Source organism: Megalops cyprinoides, chromosome 5, assembly GCF_013368585.1.
Source record: "Megalops cyprinoides isolate fMegCyp1 chromosome 5, fMegCyp1.pri, whole genome shotgun sequence".
Taxonomy (NCBI): Eukaryota; Metazoa; Chordata; class Actinopteri; order Elopiformes; family Megalopidae; genus Megalops; species Megalops cyprinoides.
The window spans coordinates 31,121,343-31,138,404 of record NC_050587.1 but is presented as its reverse complement, the minus strand read 5'-3'; the positions used below and the strand labels follow the sequence as shown (position 1 = coordinate 31,138,404).

At 44.5% G+C, this 17,062-nt stretch overlaps 1 protein-coding gene across 1 annotated transcript in view; it reads left to right on the top strand.

Moving 5' to 3' along the window:
- The window catches only part of LOC118778430 (myosin-IIIb), a 36,243-nt gene that overhangs the window by 14,483 nt on the left and 4,698 nt on the right, over positions 1–17,062 (top strand). Inside the window, exons 5-23 of the mRNA XM_036529958.1 lie at positions 839–941; positions 1,247–1,403; positions 3,028–3,130; positions 3,876–4,001; positions 5,992–6,100; positions 6,737–6,853; positions 7,364–7,464; positions 8,540–8,626; positions 9,818–9,883; positions 10,278–10,391; positions 10,759–10,870; positions 11,293–11,336; positions 11,496–11,561; positions 11,900–12,019; positions 13,573–13,658; positions 14,011–14,058; positions 14,373–14,420; positions 15,823–15,914; positions 16,764–16,931. Of these exons, the coding sequence (XP_036385851.1) occupies positions 839–941; positions 1,247–1,403; positions 3,028–3,130; positions 3,876–4,001; positions 5,992–6,100; positions 6,737–6,853; positions 7,364–7,464; positions 8,540–8,626; positions 9,818–9,883; positions 10,278–10,391; positions 10,759–10,870; positions 11,293–11,336; positions 11,496–11,561; positions 11,900–12,019; positions 13,573–13,658; positions 14,011–14,058; positions 14,373–14,420; positions 15,823–15,914; positions 16,764–16,931 (1,867 nt within the window). The remainder of the gene's footprint in view (positions 1–838; positions 942–1,246; positions 1,404–3,027; positions 3,131–3,875; positions 4,002–5,991; positions 6,101–6,736; positions 6,854–7,363; positions 7,465–8,539; positions 8,627–9,817; positions 9,884–10,277; positions 10,392–10,758; positions 10,871–11,292; positions 11,337–11,495; positions 11,562–11,899; positions 12,020–13,572; positions 13,659–14,010; positions 14,059–14,372; positions 14,421–15,822; positions 15,915–16,763; positions 16,932–17,062) is intronic.

The window sequence follows — 17,062 nt, the reverse complement described above, 5'->3', positions numbered from 1 at the left end:
ACCTGCATCGGATAGCTAAAAACTGTGATATCCTGACACCCACTTACAACCTGAGAACAATTCCTAATGTTTTTATTAGTAAAACATCTAAGTCAATCTAAGTGTTGCTGGCACCAATGAGTAAGAGCTTTTTCTGTTGTGTCCCCTATAAATATTTGATACTGTGGCGTTAGGGGTTCATTTTTTCATTTCCTAATTAATCCTGATCTCTGTGATGGTGTTTCATTTCTGCATTGGCCGACAGTTGAAATGCTGTCAAGTGTGAAGGAACTCTGCTAGGTCATGCAGTGTTTTGACTGTCAAGCCTCGTGACCTTCAAGGCTCACAAAGATAAAGAAATGAATGCTGGTTGTATCACGAAGGTTGAAGGTCGAAGCGGAGTTCTGCTTTGTGCTGGCAAAATGGTGTCATATTTCAACTATTTCAACTGCTGAATATTTCTGATTTCCTTCCTCCATTTTTCAGCAGGTTTGGCATTGACAGTTTAGAAAAGCATCTTGTTTGAATGTCCTTGATGTTTTGTTTGTAAAGTGATCTTGTGGAGCTTTATTTGTCTTATCATTATTAAATCACTTTTGCTGAGTTGGGAGGAATTAATCGATTATTAAAAATAGAAGAGAATAAAATGTTTTTATTTGCAATAAAACTTAGAAGAAAGATTCTTCTGTTTCTGTGTAGGAAATGAATTATGAAGAACAGATTTCTGTACTGAGGTTGGATGTTGAAAGTATCAGTTTAAGGGGCAAAACTGCAGCCTATCCCAGAATATATCAGCATGATGGAGAAAGTCATGTTTTGATAAGATTCTTTCTCATTACTGTGTTTTTTCCTCCGCCAGGTGAATCCTCTCCTGGAGGCTTTTGGGAATGCTCAGACTGTCATGAATGACAACAGCAGCCGTTTCGGGAAATACATTCAGCTGCGCTTCCACAACTCCGCAGGTGCGTGTCTACAGTGGTCTTAGAATGTCACCAAGTGCAGTACAGCTGGGCGATCGCAGCCTCCCTGCTGGTTCGCAGGTTAATACCTGACCGATGAGAATGAGATTGTCAGTCCAGTGGAGTGGACAAAAAATGCACAACTTTGATGATTAATTATATCATTACTGCTTTCCCCAAAATTCCTGTACCTCAGGCCCAAGAGTAGTTACTTGTAATATATGGTGAGACCCGTGACATGGTCCATGGGTGTGTGCGTTGGTTTGGACGTCCGCCCTGGTGCAGTAACTCTGTGCTTGCCCCACCAGTGAAGGGAGCCAAAATCAATGAGTACCTGCTGGAGAAGTCACGCGTGGTCCACCAGGACGAGGGCGAGCGGAACTTCCACATATTTTACTGTATGCTGGCTGGCATCTCGAAGGAGGACAAGGAGATGTATGGACTCCTAGACCCCACGCTGTACAGGTGATTTGGCATTGTAGGGGTGTTGTTCAGTGGGGTGTGGTGGTGCAAAACCCACAGTCACTTCCTGCAACCTTTCTAAGCAGATTTCTAAGCAGATTTCTTTTAAAGCCTCATCAGAGGCTCGGCCAAAGGGTGAGGGAGCCTTCTTCTGAGCACTGCTTTTTGTTTATGATGCCAGGTTATCTTTGGCAGAGCTGGATTGCGAATGCTTCTTGTTTAATATTAAATGGAGCATTACTATAAAAGTAAGATTACGCACAGCCTGCTACACCCGACATCCTGTGTTCTTGTCGGTCCTCGTGACCCTGTTGCATTAAATGTAGAAATACCAATGTCATGTGCCACCATTATTCGTACCCTCTTATCAGACTCAGTACTTACAAACAATGCCAAACTCGGCTGTATCTCTTTATCAGACCTGGTTTCAAAATAAGGTTAAGGTATTGTTTAACTTACACACTCCTAGATCATGGGCAAAGTAAAACGCACACTGTACAAGTTCTAATGACATGGCTGCAAAATGTGTACAGTTCAAACCTGATATACATGAAAGAGAACAGTTTGATCTCTCTGAAAATAGTAAATTCAGCTGAGACTTGCTCTGTGCACTTCTAATATTGTATCTTCTCTGTCCCCATTAAAACTGTTATATGAATAGGTAATGATCCATGCGTAAGATGTTTTTACTTGTCGGCTAGATGATCTCAAGCAACTTCTCATTTAGTAGCTGTCTGTTGTCATTTAAGCGCACAGCTTAACAATGTACAGTTGAAGTACAGTCAAATAACAAAATAGATCGGGCTGTGTATTCCAGCTTGGCCACATAAAAGTTGCATTGGTTTAGTCTGCATTTTGATTTGAGACTTGACATTTTGAAGCGCTATCCTTGACAAAGTTAGACTTGATCACTCGTCACGGACAGATAATTAGATAGAGTTAATTCACTAAATATCCAGATGCTGACCATGCGGAACCATCATAAAACCATCGTTAAAAAGTTATCAGGTCACTCCAGATTAGGTAGTCTGATAGCCCAATGGAAAAAATGCATACATTCTCTTGTATTGTGTAAGCTGTGACGTACAGCCCAGGTGAAGAAGCATAGACTGATCCCAGTTCAGCTGCTCTGGGTTTCACTCGTGATATGTGTCATAGGCCTTACCCACGCCATAAGGGTGTGTACCTGGTATCTGCTTGCCACTCCTCCACATTGCTGAGATGACGTCTCTAAGGAGTGACAGAACACTCGCAAGATTCCCTTCAAGCTTGTCAGTCAGCTTCCTTTTCAACACAGCTGTGACACTTAAGATATGTTTGGATTTAAGGCATCTCGCATAGTGCCTCAAAACCTGTTGTACAGAAACCCATCGGAATGGAACATAACTACATGATTAATCAGAGAGTAAAACAACAATGAAAAACTTAAATGACTCCTAGCAACAAGTTATAGACAACCTATCTGCATGCATGCAACCGGGCTCACAAATACTTTGGCAGTGTTTTGGAACAATTTAAACTGTTTAAACGAGGTTAGGTTACACGAGACCTGAGCTCAAACCGATATGTTCTCTTAGCCTGTATGTATTGGATCAGTTAGTTTTGAATGTGTTTGCTTATCCCTCAGGTATCTGAATGGGACGTACGGCACAGAGGACATGGTGCACCTCTGGAGCGAAAAGTACAATCAGTTGTGCAACGCCATGGATATGGTGGGGTTTGAGGAGCAGGTGAGTTCAAATTTAGCCACCACATAAAAGAACAGTCCTCACAAGAACACATTTTCTAAGAGGCAGTCCACGTCCACAATTGTCACAACATCCCTAATAAAAAAACAAAGGGAGAGAAATGTGCAGGCTGGTAACCGCAATTTAGTTGCCTTGTTACTTTTTGCTATCTGACTCACAGATTGACCACATGTTTATGAAAAATATTGAGAGCAGTTGAGGTCATGGTTCTAAGATGGTTTCCATGACGCACTCACAGAGGTATCAGACACTTTTCCCCCCACTCCTGCTAGCTTTTGCCCCAGCCAGTCGTCCAGGCCTGATTGTTGCAGTTAGTTTATTAGGCACATACATCAACACCGGTGTATTCCCCAAATTACACAACAGTACAATATTCCTTGTGTACTTATCGACTGTTATCATTCACGGAAATGAAAAAAGGTAAAATGTCAAACAGTAAATGAGAATGCTGATGTCATTGTTAAGAACCGAGGTCGGGTTGAGCACTGGTATGGCTGCACGTGGCCCCGCTGTATGTACTTACTCTTTGGCATGCTTTTTTTCTGCCATTTTGCTTTTGTTTCTGTTGCCACATGCGATTTAATACTAAAGTTTAAATAGTGTGACAGCCAAGTTAATGTTCCTGTCACTCGGGGAGAACTGTGATACTTGCCCTGGGTAAATATTGGCTTTGCATCAGGTTCCTGCCTCTCGGCCGGTGCTGAATTCCGTTCTCTGTGTGTCACAGGAAAAGGTCGACATGATGACCATCCTGGCTGGGATCCTGTCCCTGGGGAACATCGTGTTCGAGCCGACGGACGGCGAGATGCTGAAGGTGACGGAGACGTCGTCGGGCTGGCTCAAAGCGACTGCTGTGAGTGTCACTTATCCCGTGGCTTTTGCTCCAGGGTCCCTCCTCCCTGCCTTCACCTCCCATAATCCTCAGGGCCACCTGCTGGACAGGGCTGGTGGGAGGTCATGCACAGGTCATGTCATGTTTAAACAGGCAGACAGACTGGGTAGATGTAGACTATGCACAGGAGTAGGGTATGTTTAGGCGCATACTGGTGGTTATGACAGAACGGGTTGCTGTCTTGTTCATTGACCCTTAAAACAGCACAGTTTACAATTTGAAAGCATTGTGAAAGCACGAGCTTGGAGTCTGAGCCGGTAGGTTCAGTAGGCGACTTCATTCCACTGGGGATATGGGCAGGGTAGGTCAGCCAGGGTTTCTGTGTCACTGACCCTAGGCGCGCTATGATTCATCCGGCACCAGCAAGTTGTCCATATAACATCAGCAGAGCAACTACTATCCTCCAGTGAGTGCCCACTCTGATACGTCTCATTGTGACAATTTCAAAAAAGGTCTGTATAAAGGGCAGAAACATAAAAAAAGTTATCTACACGTGCAAATGGAAAGGGGTCTTACTTAACAAGTAAAATCAGGCTTATGCTCAAGTGCTGCTGTTAAAGGGGGGCTCTTCAGTCCCCTGTTATTCTAGGTGAAGAAAAGGACTGGATGGATTCAGTGTGAGAAAGGGTTGGTTTATCAGCCTCAGCCACACGCAGCAAAATTAGCAGGGTTATTGCTTTCCTACTCCGTGGTGCGTTGCACGGCGACCTCTGACCTTTCAGCCGCTGGCTGCGGATCCCAGAGATGAGGAGCGGCTTTCGGTTCCGAGTGTTTGGCTTCCTCCCCTGCTATTTAAGCGTGTGAGTTATTGCCCGGCCCTTCGGCAATCGCGGGCCTGCAAGGTCATCGGGACCCCTGGTCCCGCTCCACACCTGGCCTGTTATGATAAGCCGGGCTGCGTGGCACGAGGATGCGGGCTGCTATATTTGGAAACCTGACCCTTCTGATTGAAAGAGGGGAGAGTCGTTTGTTAGAGTGATGTGTTTCCTGACCGAAACGCCAGCTCACCGAGAATAGCTCTGTAGGAGCGTCGGTAACCCCAGAAAGGAAAGGTCGATTTTTATGGGACCCTCCTGCCGCACCAGTCTCATTGTAGTGCTTCTACAAGTAACATTTACTGCGAATGCGCTTTCCTTCCTGTGCCATTGTCACAGCCCTTATTTAGGCAATCCTCGGCTATCAGTTGCATGCCTTTAATCTACAGCTGCTGTTCTGCAGGGTGGTGTGAATATAAATGTAAAAACTGTAATGCGGTGATTGTGACTCGCGTTGAGCCACATTCTGTTATGCGCCTGAAAGCCATTCATCAACACACCTGCGTTGTTGTTCCTGTGCTGAACCTGCTTATGCTGTTATGATTTCGCTGACATCAGACTGATGTCGCATCTCCTGCAGGCAGGAGCCGTTTTGCATGTCTATCATATCAATGTGTTGGGTTTGCATATGCTATTTGCCCACATGGCTGCGGTCCAGTCCTTGGTCCCTGCTTGCCTTTTAATCTGGCTTTCCTTTTGGTTTGCTTTGATTTGGCAATAACCCCACCCTGGTATTCCCGATTGCCTTATTTTCACTGTCCACAACGAAAAGTCAGTTAACGTATCTGTATGTTTTTTTTTTTTTTTTTTGTTTCATTTTTTCAGTTTCTTCATTTGCGCTGGCAAGACTTGCTGAGCTGTTTTTGTTTGTAGTGTGCAATTTTTACAGAGCCTAAGAGCATCAATTTGACTTGCTTTCCAAATAGCCACTTCAATTAAATAATTAAATATTGAGCTTGGCCAGAAGACCGTCAGATGACCTGGTCTGGCCTGAGGCAGGGCAAGCTGGTGGGTTCAGTGTAGGCACAGATTTGCACAACACTCTTCCTCTTTCTTTTTCCTTTTTATTTACACAATACCTTCTGTCCTCCTTCCTCTTTTTCCTGTTTGCATGTGTGTCATGGCATCTGACCCAGGGTCAGTTTGGCGTCCAGGAGGAGGAGCTTCTGCGGAGTCTGACCTGCACCATGTCGATGACCCGGGGCGAGGCCATCCGCCGCTTCCACAACCAGCAGCAGGCCGAAGGTGAGGCCAGCAGCCCGGGCCCAGACCCGGGGCCCACGGTTTCACATTTTACTAGGGCTTTTCTGTGAAACCACAGAGCCAGCTGTTGTGCACACTGTCCGTTAGCGTCTGCAGTAGAGGTTTGCGCGAGGTCTGGAGTGTTTTTTAAGTCCCGTGCCGGATACCTCCTGCTAAATTCTTGGTCCCATGGGAATCCCACCCTGCTGCAGGTTTACAGTCCACAGCACCTGGCAGCGGAGGCACCTGAATACTAGGATGGTTTTGAAAGGAAAAGACATTCAACGGTTGAGTGTTTGCTCGTATTTCTGGCCAACTGTCAGTGTCCCCCAGGCGAGGTGACACACAGATTGTAATGTGAGTTGGGTAATATGAGCGGGCACAGTGCTGCGTACAGTATAAGCCGCTGTGTCGAGTTCCGCATTTTTGAGGAAGATTGTTCACGCATGTTGTCTCTTGCACCACGACATGCAGGGGTGTGTCTGTTCTCGCTTGAGAGGTGTCGGAATGGTAGCCGTGAGTTTGCACTCTTGTGATATGTGATGTGTGTGCATGTGTGAGTGAGTGTGTGCGTACACGCGCGTGTGCATGTGAGGCTCCACTGAGACACTGAAAATGTTCCTGTTTTTGTCCCTGCAGATGCCAGAGACTCCATTGCCAAAGTGGCCTACGGTAGAGTGTTCGGCTGGATCGTCAGCAAGATCAACGAGCTGCTGGCTCCCAACGTCGACCTTGATGTTGAGCTTACTGAAATCGGTCAGTAGGAGAAGGCTACGCATTGGGTTTCTTTTTTTCTAGACAGATAGTCTTGCCCTGAGTGTTGTATGTTGCTTGCCTTTCCAGTTAGTGATTTATGCTCATGGATACTTTCTGAACCAGTTCCCATCACAAACTTTCATTGATAGTTTTACAGCCACTGTCCCACTGAAGATTCAAATCTGTCAACTCTGCATTGCAAACACAGGTCCCTGACGGTGACACCTGGATCTTTATAAGTATGCCTTCTAAAGTCCGTTGACTTAGTCTGTGCATGGTACCTCCAAAACTTACTGCCTTTCACAAATGTGATGTATATGCAAAATGAGTTGATTTTCAACTGCTGATGAGATTTCAGGGAACGGAAGGGCCCTTGAATTGAAACCACATGACATATTGTTGGTTTCCTCAGAAAACGGCTGACTTTTGTGCACCATAACATCAGAAAGTGAATAAAATGCTCTGTCTCATCCAATGCGGTCTGACTCGACCATTCTTTCTTCAACGCAGGGATCTTGGACATCTTTGGGTTCGAGAATTTCGCTGTGAACCGCTACGAGCAGATCTGCATCAACCTCGCCAACGAGCAGCTGCAGTATTTCTTTAACCATGTAAGTGTCGTCCTCTGTGCTGCGCCTGGAATTTCCCCAGATAGTGCGAGTGGTTAATGATGGCTGACTGATATGTGCATGGGCTGGGGGCTGGCCTTCAGAGATGCGCATTCATCTTGAGGCATCTTGTGGTGGCGAATCACACTTGGCCATATTATTACTCATATGCTGTAGAGCCCCAACAGTAACGGAAAGTGGCACAATATGGCAGCCACAACATGCCCCCTTGCACTCAACATCAGGTTTGAGAATGGGATGGGGTTAATAAAATGGCAACATTAAATCTAGACCTTTAACTGGAAGGTTGGCGGTTCAGAACCCTGGACTCTGTCGCACCCTCCTGCTGTTTGAAAGCTTGATTTCCTTCTGTAAACATCCAGATGTTTCAAGAGATCATTTGTTCATATTACAACCCAGAGATCAATCTGCAAAGAAAGTAAAAATAAATGGATAAATAAATTTGTAAACAGTTGTTGTTATCTGGGTAACAACAGAGGGTGTAATAAATAAACAGAATACACCCCATCCGTTTTTACATCAGATAAAGGGCATTACCATTTCTACTGTGTGGTTTTCACAAATGCGAAATGATGCTTTGGCCTGCTACTTCTGGACTCCAGAAAAAAAATTTTACAAAAAGATGACTAGATATTTTAAAAGGGCAGAAAAATAGTTTTCCACTCTGTTAGTCATGGTCCCTGATTGCCTGCCTTTGATTTGCCAGTTTTGGGTAAACAGTGTTGTAAACCCCATCCGCTCTGGGATAGAGGCGATGGAATCTGAAAGGCCTTGCAAAAATCTACAAGGATAAGGGTGTGTCGGAGGCTGGGCTTCCAAGCCAAATAAGCAAGTGGTGAGCGGAGCTACCTCTGCATGGAAGGGGATCGGCACAGAAATGCCTCGGCGGCCTTCTGAGTGGAAGATTCCAGCCCTGGCATTCGTTCCTGTTTGATTGGTGTTTGCCACAGTTTGGGGCTTCTGGGTAGACCGGTAATGTTTGTTGGAACCCCCTGAGGCAGTTGTTGTCCGCGGCTTTGACCCAACCCCCCAAATTGATTGTCGTTGTCATCCACAGCACATTTTCCTTATGGAGCAGAAAGAGTACAAAGAGGAGGGGATCGAGTGGGAGACGATTGCTTTTAAGGATAACAAGCCTATCCTGGTGAGTGAGTGCCCCCCCTGTCCCACTGTGTCACCACCCCCCCCTCCATCATCTGTCTCCTTCATTTTCTTGTCATCTTGTTTCTCCCTCTCTCTCTCTCTCTCTCTCTCTCTCTCTCTCTCTCCCTCTCTCTCTCTCTCTCTCTCTCTCTCTCTCTCTCTCTCTCTCTCTCTCCCTCTCTCTCTCTCTCTCTCTCTCCCACCCCTCTCTCTCTCTCTCCCACCCCTCTCTCTCTCTCTTCCTCTCTTTCTTTCCTTCCCCCCTCTCTGCCCCCCACTGCCTGCCCCTGCCTTCACCAGAGGCTATAATAACAGTCAAATTCCAAACTCTGCGCCTGGCACTCTCAGCGTAGCAACAAATCCCGAGAACAGGAAACGCTGATGCCGCAAGAGAAGGGGAGAGGACCACGGTCACGTCCCCCATCCCATGGCCTTTGTATGTGATCCATTTGCCGTAGCAGTGGGTCCTCTGTCTTTGTTCAGGCTGTTGCTTTGTTTGCCCAACGGCTATGGAAAGGAACAGTATCCTGTGTTCGGTGCATGAATCTCTCAGGGCAGCGTGAGTATAGAGCTGCATTCAGCCCTGTCCGGCAGCTGTCTCCACAAACCCACAGCACCCAAGTGTTGTCCTTTGGAAAACAAAAGGCCGCAGTGTGTCCAAGTGTTTTAAGTTTCATGCGCCTTGCTCCTCTGGAGAGCTCGGCTGATCACGTTCCCGCTGCCGTGTTCTCATTTTTCCTGTGGCCGCGCATGGGCGGGGCCTGTTAGTACCCATGTGAAAGTTTCCCTCTGAAGCAGACCAGGACTGAACTTTCACACTTACTGGGTCCCAGGTTAATAGTGTTCTTTATATAAACAGTTTAGCTGTTTCAAGAAACTGCAGCCATCTAGTGGCCAGATTGAACCCCGCAGGGTCTGAGTCCTCTACCTGAGTTATAGTTACTTGTCAGTTTGCTACTGATACACACAGAATTCAGAGAAAATTTACCTGCCATCTAGAATTTGCTGGTTTACAATTAAATGATGCTATAAATCACAGCCCTGTAGGACACGCTTGTCACACCTATTATGATTACAATAACCATTAAGCTAGTAAACACTGACATTTTTCCAACCAGTCAGCATTGTGTGAAATAATGCCATCAGTATAAGCCTTCAGTTTCAGTGGATGCTGTTGGTCTTTTCCCCACAGGACCTCTTCCTCACCAAGCCCTTTGGGATTTTCTCTCTCCTGGACGAACAAAGTGCCTTTCCTCAGGTACACCCTCACCTGCCAATAAAGGACCCTATCCAGCAGATGGGTTGAAATTGCCACTAAGTGATGCTACCGTACAATATGATTGATAAATCAGCTATGTCTGTCAAACTGTCTTTGCATATTCAAGGTGAACTTTGTAAAAATTTCAGGCAACGGAATGATTCTTGAAAGTTATTCATTCATTATTCATTATTTCATAAGGTAGCAGAGAGAGAGTAGATTCATATTGTTATGAATGTGAGTTGTTTGGTATAGTCAGTTCTGGAACCAGGGAAAGGGTGATTGTCTTAAGACTATTGAGTATTTTGTCTCCAAAGTAACAAGAACAGTATGTATTTATTTCAGTATTTAAGTATTTCTTATTGTTTTTTTCCTCCCCTTTGATCCCCTTCAGGCTACAGACAAAGACTTCGTTGACAAGCTAAACAGCAAATTTAAAGGCAACCCGCACTTTGAGGTCGTTCGCAGCCACAACCCCCTGTTCACTGTCATTCACTACGCCGGAAAGGTGAGAGTCTGACTCTGAAGTTGCCTGTCAGTATAAATGTCACATGGTGAGCTTTCTACGGGATTCGGTTCAACTGAAAAGTCGCCAGCAGGGATTATATAAGAGCGCCTTAACCTGTTTACACTGAAGTTTGTTCAGCGTTAGCTTGCTCCACCGTGGCTGTGGCTTAACAGTGACCAAAAACAAACCAAAGAACAAGCCAATATGAGGCTGACTGCATCCCTGAGTTTACCGCAAGGTGGGGGCCCAAGCGTTTATGAGGAACATCGCTCTGGATAAGAGTGTCTGGTGAAAGAATGTAATGTCATGGAAAGAGGAGACACAATGTACAGTGGGGACTCTTGGACTCTATTTGTCGGCTCCCCAGGTTCAGTACAATGGCAGTGGCTTTCTGGAGAAGAACCGGGACACGATTCCTGCCAGTATCCGCGGCCTCTTCATCAACAGCGTCACTCCCCTGCTCAGCGTCCTCTTCGCAGGTAGGAGGAATCATGGGATATTAACCCAGGCTGCAGGAGGTCAAAACATTAGCACACTGGCAATTTTTACTATGCCTGTGTAGCCACCATAATTGTGGGGTAGTGATTTAAGTAATGGACTTGGGACCCAAGGACCATGGGATTGAGCCCTAGACAGTGCATTGTGTTGTACAGCAGAGAACGACTTTTTCTTTGAATTTCAATAGTTCCTGTAAGAATTCTGTTAAAATGCGTAGCTGAATGTGTCCGATTCAGTATCCACGAATGCTATCAGTAGTACAAGTGAAGGGCATAAAAGTCAATGCAAATGAGTCATTAAATGTAGGTGAAATAAAAGCAGATCATGCATTCTATGTGCACTTTCACATGTGGAATGACTACATGGAAATGACTCACTTGTGTGATTTTTCTTGGAATTTCAGCCACAATCTCCAGGACTGGAACCTTGATGCCACGCAAAGCCAAAGTACTGAACCTATACACTTGCTCCTTCTTTTTGTATCCATCAGTGTAGACCTTTCAGATGACTATTACACCCATAAATGATGTTCTACACTGTGTATACTTTTAATGGCAGAAAACAGGAGCTAATTATGTGTTCTGTTTTCTGTTGTCTGGATTTTAGCTCTTACAAGCTGCTGATGACAACTTTAACTCAACCAGGAAACAGTCTGTTGGAGCTCAGTTCAGGGTAAGAGGACTGTATTCCAATATTTCTTTCTGAGATCACAATCCCGATTCGTCCAATGTAGCCCACTGCCAAGCTACTCAGGAGATCTCTGTGAAAGATGTTACACAATTACTCTTGCAAAGAAAAGATGATTTGGAGTTTAATGGTCTGTGTGACCTGCAATGCTGCCAGCAGAGCCCCTGCTGACAGATGGTATCCACATGCTGTGACCGTGTCAGCTTGCTGTGGTTTGCAGTCCAGAAGCTTTTGCCTTGCGGTGAACTCAGCGGTGAACCCATTGAGTTTAACAGCAACAGAGCGTACCGAAAATCAGCACCCTAATCACTGATTACCCACAGCACTCCTTGGCAGTCCTGATGGAGAAGATGTTCGCCGCCAACCCGCATTTTGTGCGCTGCATCAAGCCCAACACCAACAAGCAGCCCGACCAAGTGGACAGCAAAATCATGATGGATCAGGTAGGGCTGATTGGCTCAGCTTTGGCCTCGGGCAGTGCTGTCCCCTTTTACCGCGTTTGCATCAAAGGAAACGGCTGCAGTATTGACCCAAATGTAATCTGAAGGACAATGGAGAGTCACTGAGTCAGTCAGGCCGTGTCTGATGCTCATGGGTCATTGGGTTAGAATGCGAGAGCCAATGTCATTTAGAGCAATCAGCACCACTGTTTGGGGGAGGGCTGTCTGACCCAGAGAACTCAACCATCAGCAAATGTAAGGACTCAGATTAAGATAACAGACAACCCAAAGATCATGATGCATTTTTGCACTTTCATAGCAGAGATGGATCTTCACTCAAGCAATACAGACAAATTCCCTTGCCCAGGGGTGACACTGTCCAACCAGGGTTGCTAACTTCCTAATAATGCATTTGTGTGTTAACTGATATTATTATTTTTTTGTTTTTAGTGTAATGTGATTTCTTATATGGAGTCAGAATTCATAGATAAAATTGGTACCTTTCTGAGCTAAAGACATGCCTCATAAATTTACCAAAAAATCACACTCAGGGGTTCTATTGTAGGTAATATACATAATATATAATATATAATATAATAATATATAATACTAGTATAGTGCTAATGAGAAAATTGTTTTTCTCAAAATATTTCAAGCTGCCCTTTAAATATTGCTCCTCATTTTGCAGTGCCTTATGTAGCAGCGACACCTGCTGGATAATAACTGCCATTGCATTATGTCCTTGTGGACGGAACATTGCATTACATTAGATGTATTTATCAGATGCTCTTATCCAGAGTGACTTCCATCACAATAGAACATAAGTGTATCCGTTCAATTTAAAGGGGCAACAGTGTCAGACCAGGCTAACAGTACTCTCGGACCAGTGAGCATGAGCATAACACTATTCAAGCCCTACCACAAGTTAACTAATGCACTCTGACAAAAGCCAGGTATACTACCATACAGCAGTCCCTAGAACACAAATTCATAATACATCATAATACTACACATAAAGTTAACATCAAATGCAAGAAGTAGCAGGTGTAAGGGGGTTAGGGGGTGGGGGTGGGGATACATCTTTTAATCCACCTCTCTCTTGGGAGAGACCCTGTGTGGAAGAGATTAAATTATAGACAGAGATTATCAAGACTGATATACAGATTGAACAAATAATTGGGAAAGAAGGTGCTTGATGGAACAAAATGGCAGAGTCCACTGACCACGAGTGCCACTGTCAAGTTACTGCAGTGTGATTATATTGCCACAGTGCTGTAGACACATTGCTAGAATGTTGTGTCATAGCTGTTTTGACTCTGTATGTACATCCAAGTTAAGGAAATTAAGTAGAAATGATAGCATGATGGATGTGTTTAGGTGCTGAAAGTGCATTTGTTTGCCCATGCATTGGAGAAATACCTAGTGGAGTGTGTTTGTGTATTTTCTGCCTCAGTATTGTTTAAGTCCATGGGCAGCAGCATTAATGCACAGATTGGTTCTCATGAAGGCTGTGGTTACGTCTGTTAAATAGCGGAATTCTTTTTTCACCTTCGTAGTTGAGGTACAATGGCTTGCTGGAGACCATTCGGATACGCAGAGATGGGTTCTCCTGGCGACCGTCCTTCAAAGAATTTGCACAAAGGTGTGTGTTTCATTCATGTCTCCGGCTGTGTGACCAAGACACATTTGCACTGTTTGTTTTCCCTGTCTGAAACGTGCAAGTGCGGGCCCTTTTCTTTGGGCTTGTCAGAATTGGACCTAGTAGCACCCCAATAAGCATTGAATGAGGAAGAGATTAGGCATGTCATGTTCTGTAAACACTGACTCCTTGGCATCTCTTGGAAAGTTTCATAATTCATTGCTGAAGTCAGAAAGCACACTGCATTCTTAGTGGATTCTGTCATCGTATTACTAACATGAAACGCGTAAGTGTTATTTAAAGGGCTCAGATTTATGACTTTGAGGTTAAACCAATATCTTGCATGCCTATTCAGCTACAGCATCCTCCTGCTGAAGCCAGATCTGCCCTTGAACAAAGAAAGGTGAGAAACTCATATTTAAAGTTTTAACGCAGTCATAAATAATAGTAAAACAAGCATGTCCATAGTTAAAAGATTATTGTAAATCGATTGTTTTATTTAAGTAGAATAGTTAGTGATTATACATCTTAAATATGTGAATGTGGTTAGTGGACATGTGGACATTGTATGTTTCAACTAAGTAATTAAGGCGTATAGTTACAATAAACACAGTTGATTGAAGGGTGTAGTGGCCACAATGAAGGGATGCTGTGATCAGCGTGAACTGATTTATTGAATTCAAATCTTTTATTGAATTCATCTGTGTTTTTTTTTAGCTGCATGTCAATTCTGAATATCACTGACCTCCATGGATGGAAATGTGGGTAAGTGAAGTGTACATAGAGACTATATTTAGGGAGATTGTACACCTTCCTGATTTGCATAAGGACCTCTGGACTCCAAATAAATGGCTGAAGTTCCAGTGAAGGAACTTTGCTATACAGCATAGAGACATAACTTTCAATGTAGAAAGTCTACCATCTTTATTTTTAGGATATCTTTGGAGTATCTCTCTGACTGTGTGCTATTCAGTGATCATTGACATACAGTAGTGAATTTGATACATTGGCGTCCCAACTCTTGTCCTTGAAGCACAGCTTCTTATGCAGTTAGAAAATGGCTACTTAAGTTGAATGTGTATGATAGACCTTCCAGTGTCTTATCTGGTGCCCAGTGTTGCCTACAGGGAGTGATTTGAGACGACTGAAAAAATAAATTAAGATTCAACATGTTGGATTTGGCAAGCCGGCATAGCCCGAGGGCCTCCACTACAGGCTTTGCTAATGTTGACATATTACTCTGAAGTCTGAGGTTAAGTCTATACATCATAGGTTCTCGTAACTTCTGATGCAGCACCGACTGTGTTTGTTCTGTGTAATATAATGTTGCAACTGTGAATAATCAGTAGCCCATTTTATCTCTTAATTGAAAAGTAATGTTAATCTGATAAATCACTGTTGGTCATATCTCAATCAAAACCCATGTATATCGCATGAAAGAGGCCATTTTCTTGGTGTTACATGGTTTTGCTGGCTTGCGTCCCTCTTGGCTGCTCCACGGTTTTGTGGGGCATAATCACAGCTGTCATGGTCTTGTGATGAATGGTGAGGAGAGGGGATGAATGACTGCCGTGCTGTTTTGCTGTTTCTCCTGCTCACGCTAGCCCTTTTCCTCTTTCACTCTCTGTTTCTCTCCTCCCCTCTCTGGCTGTCCTACCGTTAATATACTTTCAGTAAAGATGTGATATTCTCTCTACAGAGCCCTGAACTGAGTATGATAGCTGCTGAATTGACGTGTCAGCTTCAAATCAGTTGCAAATACAAGCTAAAAATACCAAAATATCAAAAGCAGTTAATACAGGATAGAGCAAGGTGTATCACAAGCTGTAGAGCATGTGTTCTTCTGTGATAGCCAGAGTATTGATTGATGTTACAAAGTGACAAGGGCTCTTTTATATTCTGAACAGATCAGGGTTGCAGGGGGCCGATTGGTATCAGCGGGTCAGTAGCAGTGAAAGCTATAAAATATTTATGTTAGCATAGCCATGTTTTTCAGCATGGAACAGAGGTGATAATGTGTGCAGCCTCATTGTTGGTTTGACTGAAGATTTCATTTGCAAAGTAAACCTCGGCTGAGCATTTTATTGATTTATGGTGGAAAGCACGTTTTGAATTTAAGCAGTAGCGCTTTCTCATCATCTTCTCTTTCTTTGCACTCTCCTTACAGATCCTCTCGTCTGTTCTTTAAGTACTGGCACCAAGAGGAGCTGGCTAGACTGCTGGAGAAACTTGGGAAGGCCGCACTGGTCCTCCAAAAGAGTGAGTGCCATTCTAAATATAGCAGTATGGTGCAGTGGAAAGGATTAGGGCTTCTAATGCGAAGGTTGCCAGTTCAACTCCCCTGGTGTAGCATTCCTATTGTACCCTTGGGAAAGGCACTCAAGCCAAACTGCCAGAGTGAATTATCCAGCTGAAAAGTGGGCAACACATGAAAATTGTAACCCATGCAAGTCACTATGGCCAAGAGCATCTGCTGAGATGTAAAGGAAATGATTCTCACAACACATTGCGTATAGAGTCATATAGTCTCCCCATACCTGAACCGTACGCTGTTGTCACAGTGTACAGCATATAGGGCCCCATTGTCAGCCCATAGCTGAACAGTTTTGTACAAACATCTGCAAAAACAAGGGCTGACAGGTGATGGGTTTACAGCTTTCAGATGATTTTAAATAAAGCCCCTGATGCAACAGTGTCAGAAGGAGCAGTTACCTTTAGGGCAGACGCTGTCAGGTGGGTAAATTATCCACCTTTATGATGATTGTATAGTATAAATATAGTATAAATCAGCATTTCATTTATATTGAAAGGTTATATTTAATGCAGCAGTTCCAAGTTGAGTGCCTTGATGCAAGACACAACAGCAGTGCCTCAGCCATAATTACATAATTAGCTGCTTCTGTCTAAAAATGTGTCCAGTTGCAGTCTAGTTTTATCTTAGTACTAAAGCCCTCTTTGTCTTAGTACTGATGCTCTCCCCCTCCCAAAGACTTGTGAAGAACACCCCATTTTTAAAACTGCCGAAATGCCGGTCACTGAATAACGGCTACTGGGTGACATGTGCCCGGCTTCGGCGGTGGTGCTGACCGGTGGTTGTGTGGTTTGCAGACTACCGGGCGGTGAGCTGCCGGCGGAGGTACCTGGCCCTGCTGGCAGAGGTGCGGAAACAGAGGCAGGCGCAGCGCGAGCGAGAGGAGAGGGAGGAAGAGGAGAGGAGGCAGCAGCTGCTGGAGGAGGAGATGAAGAGGCGTCTGGACGCCGAGCGGGAGAACAAGAGTGAGGAGCTGTTTCTGTTACCCCTCAGTACTGCCAGACCTTCCTTCATTTGTCAACCAGTTCTACCCATATCCTGTCACATGACCTAGAACAGTTTCTTCAGTAGCTGTTCTCCAAAGTTGTTGTTCTAC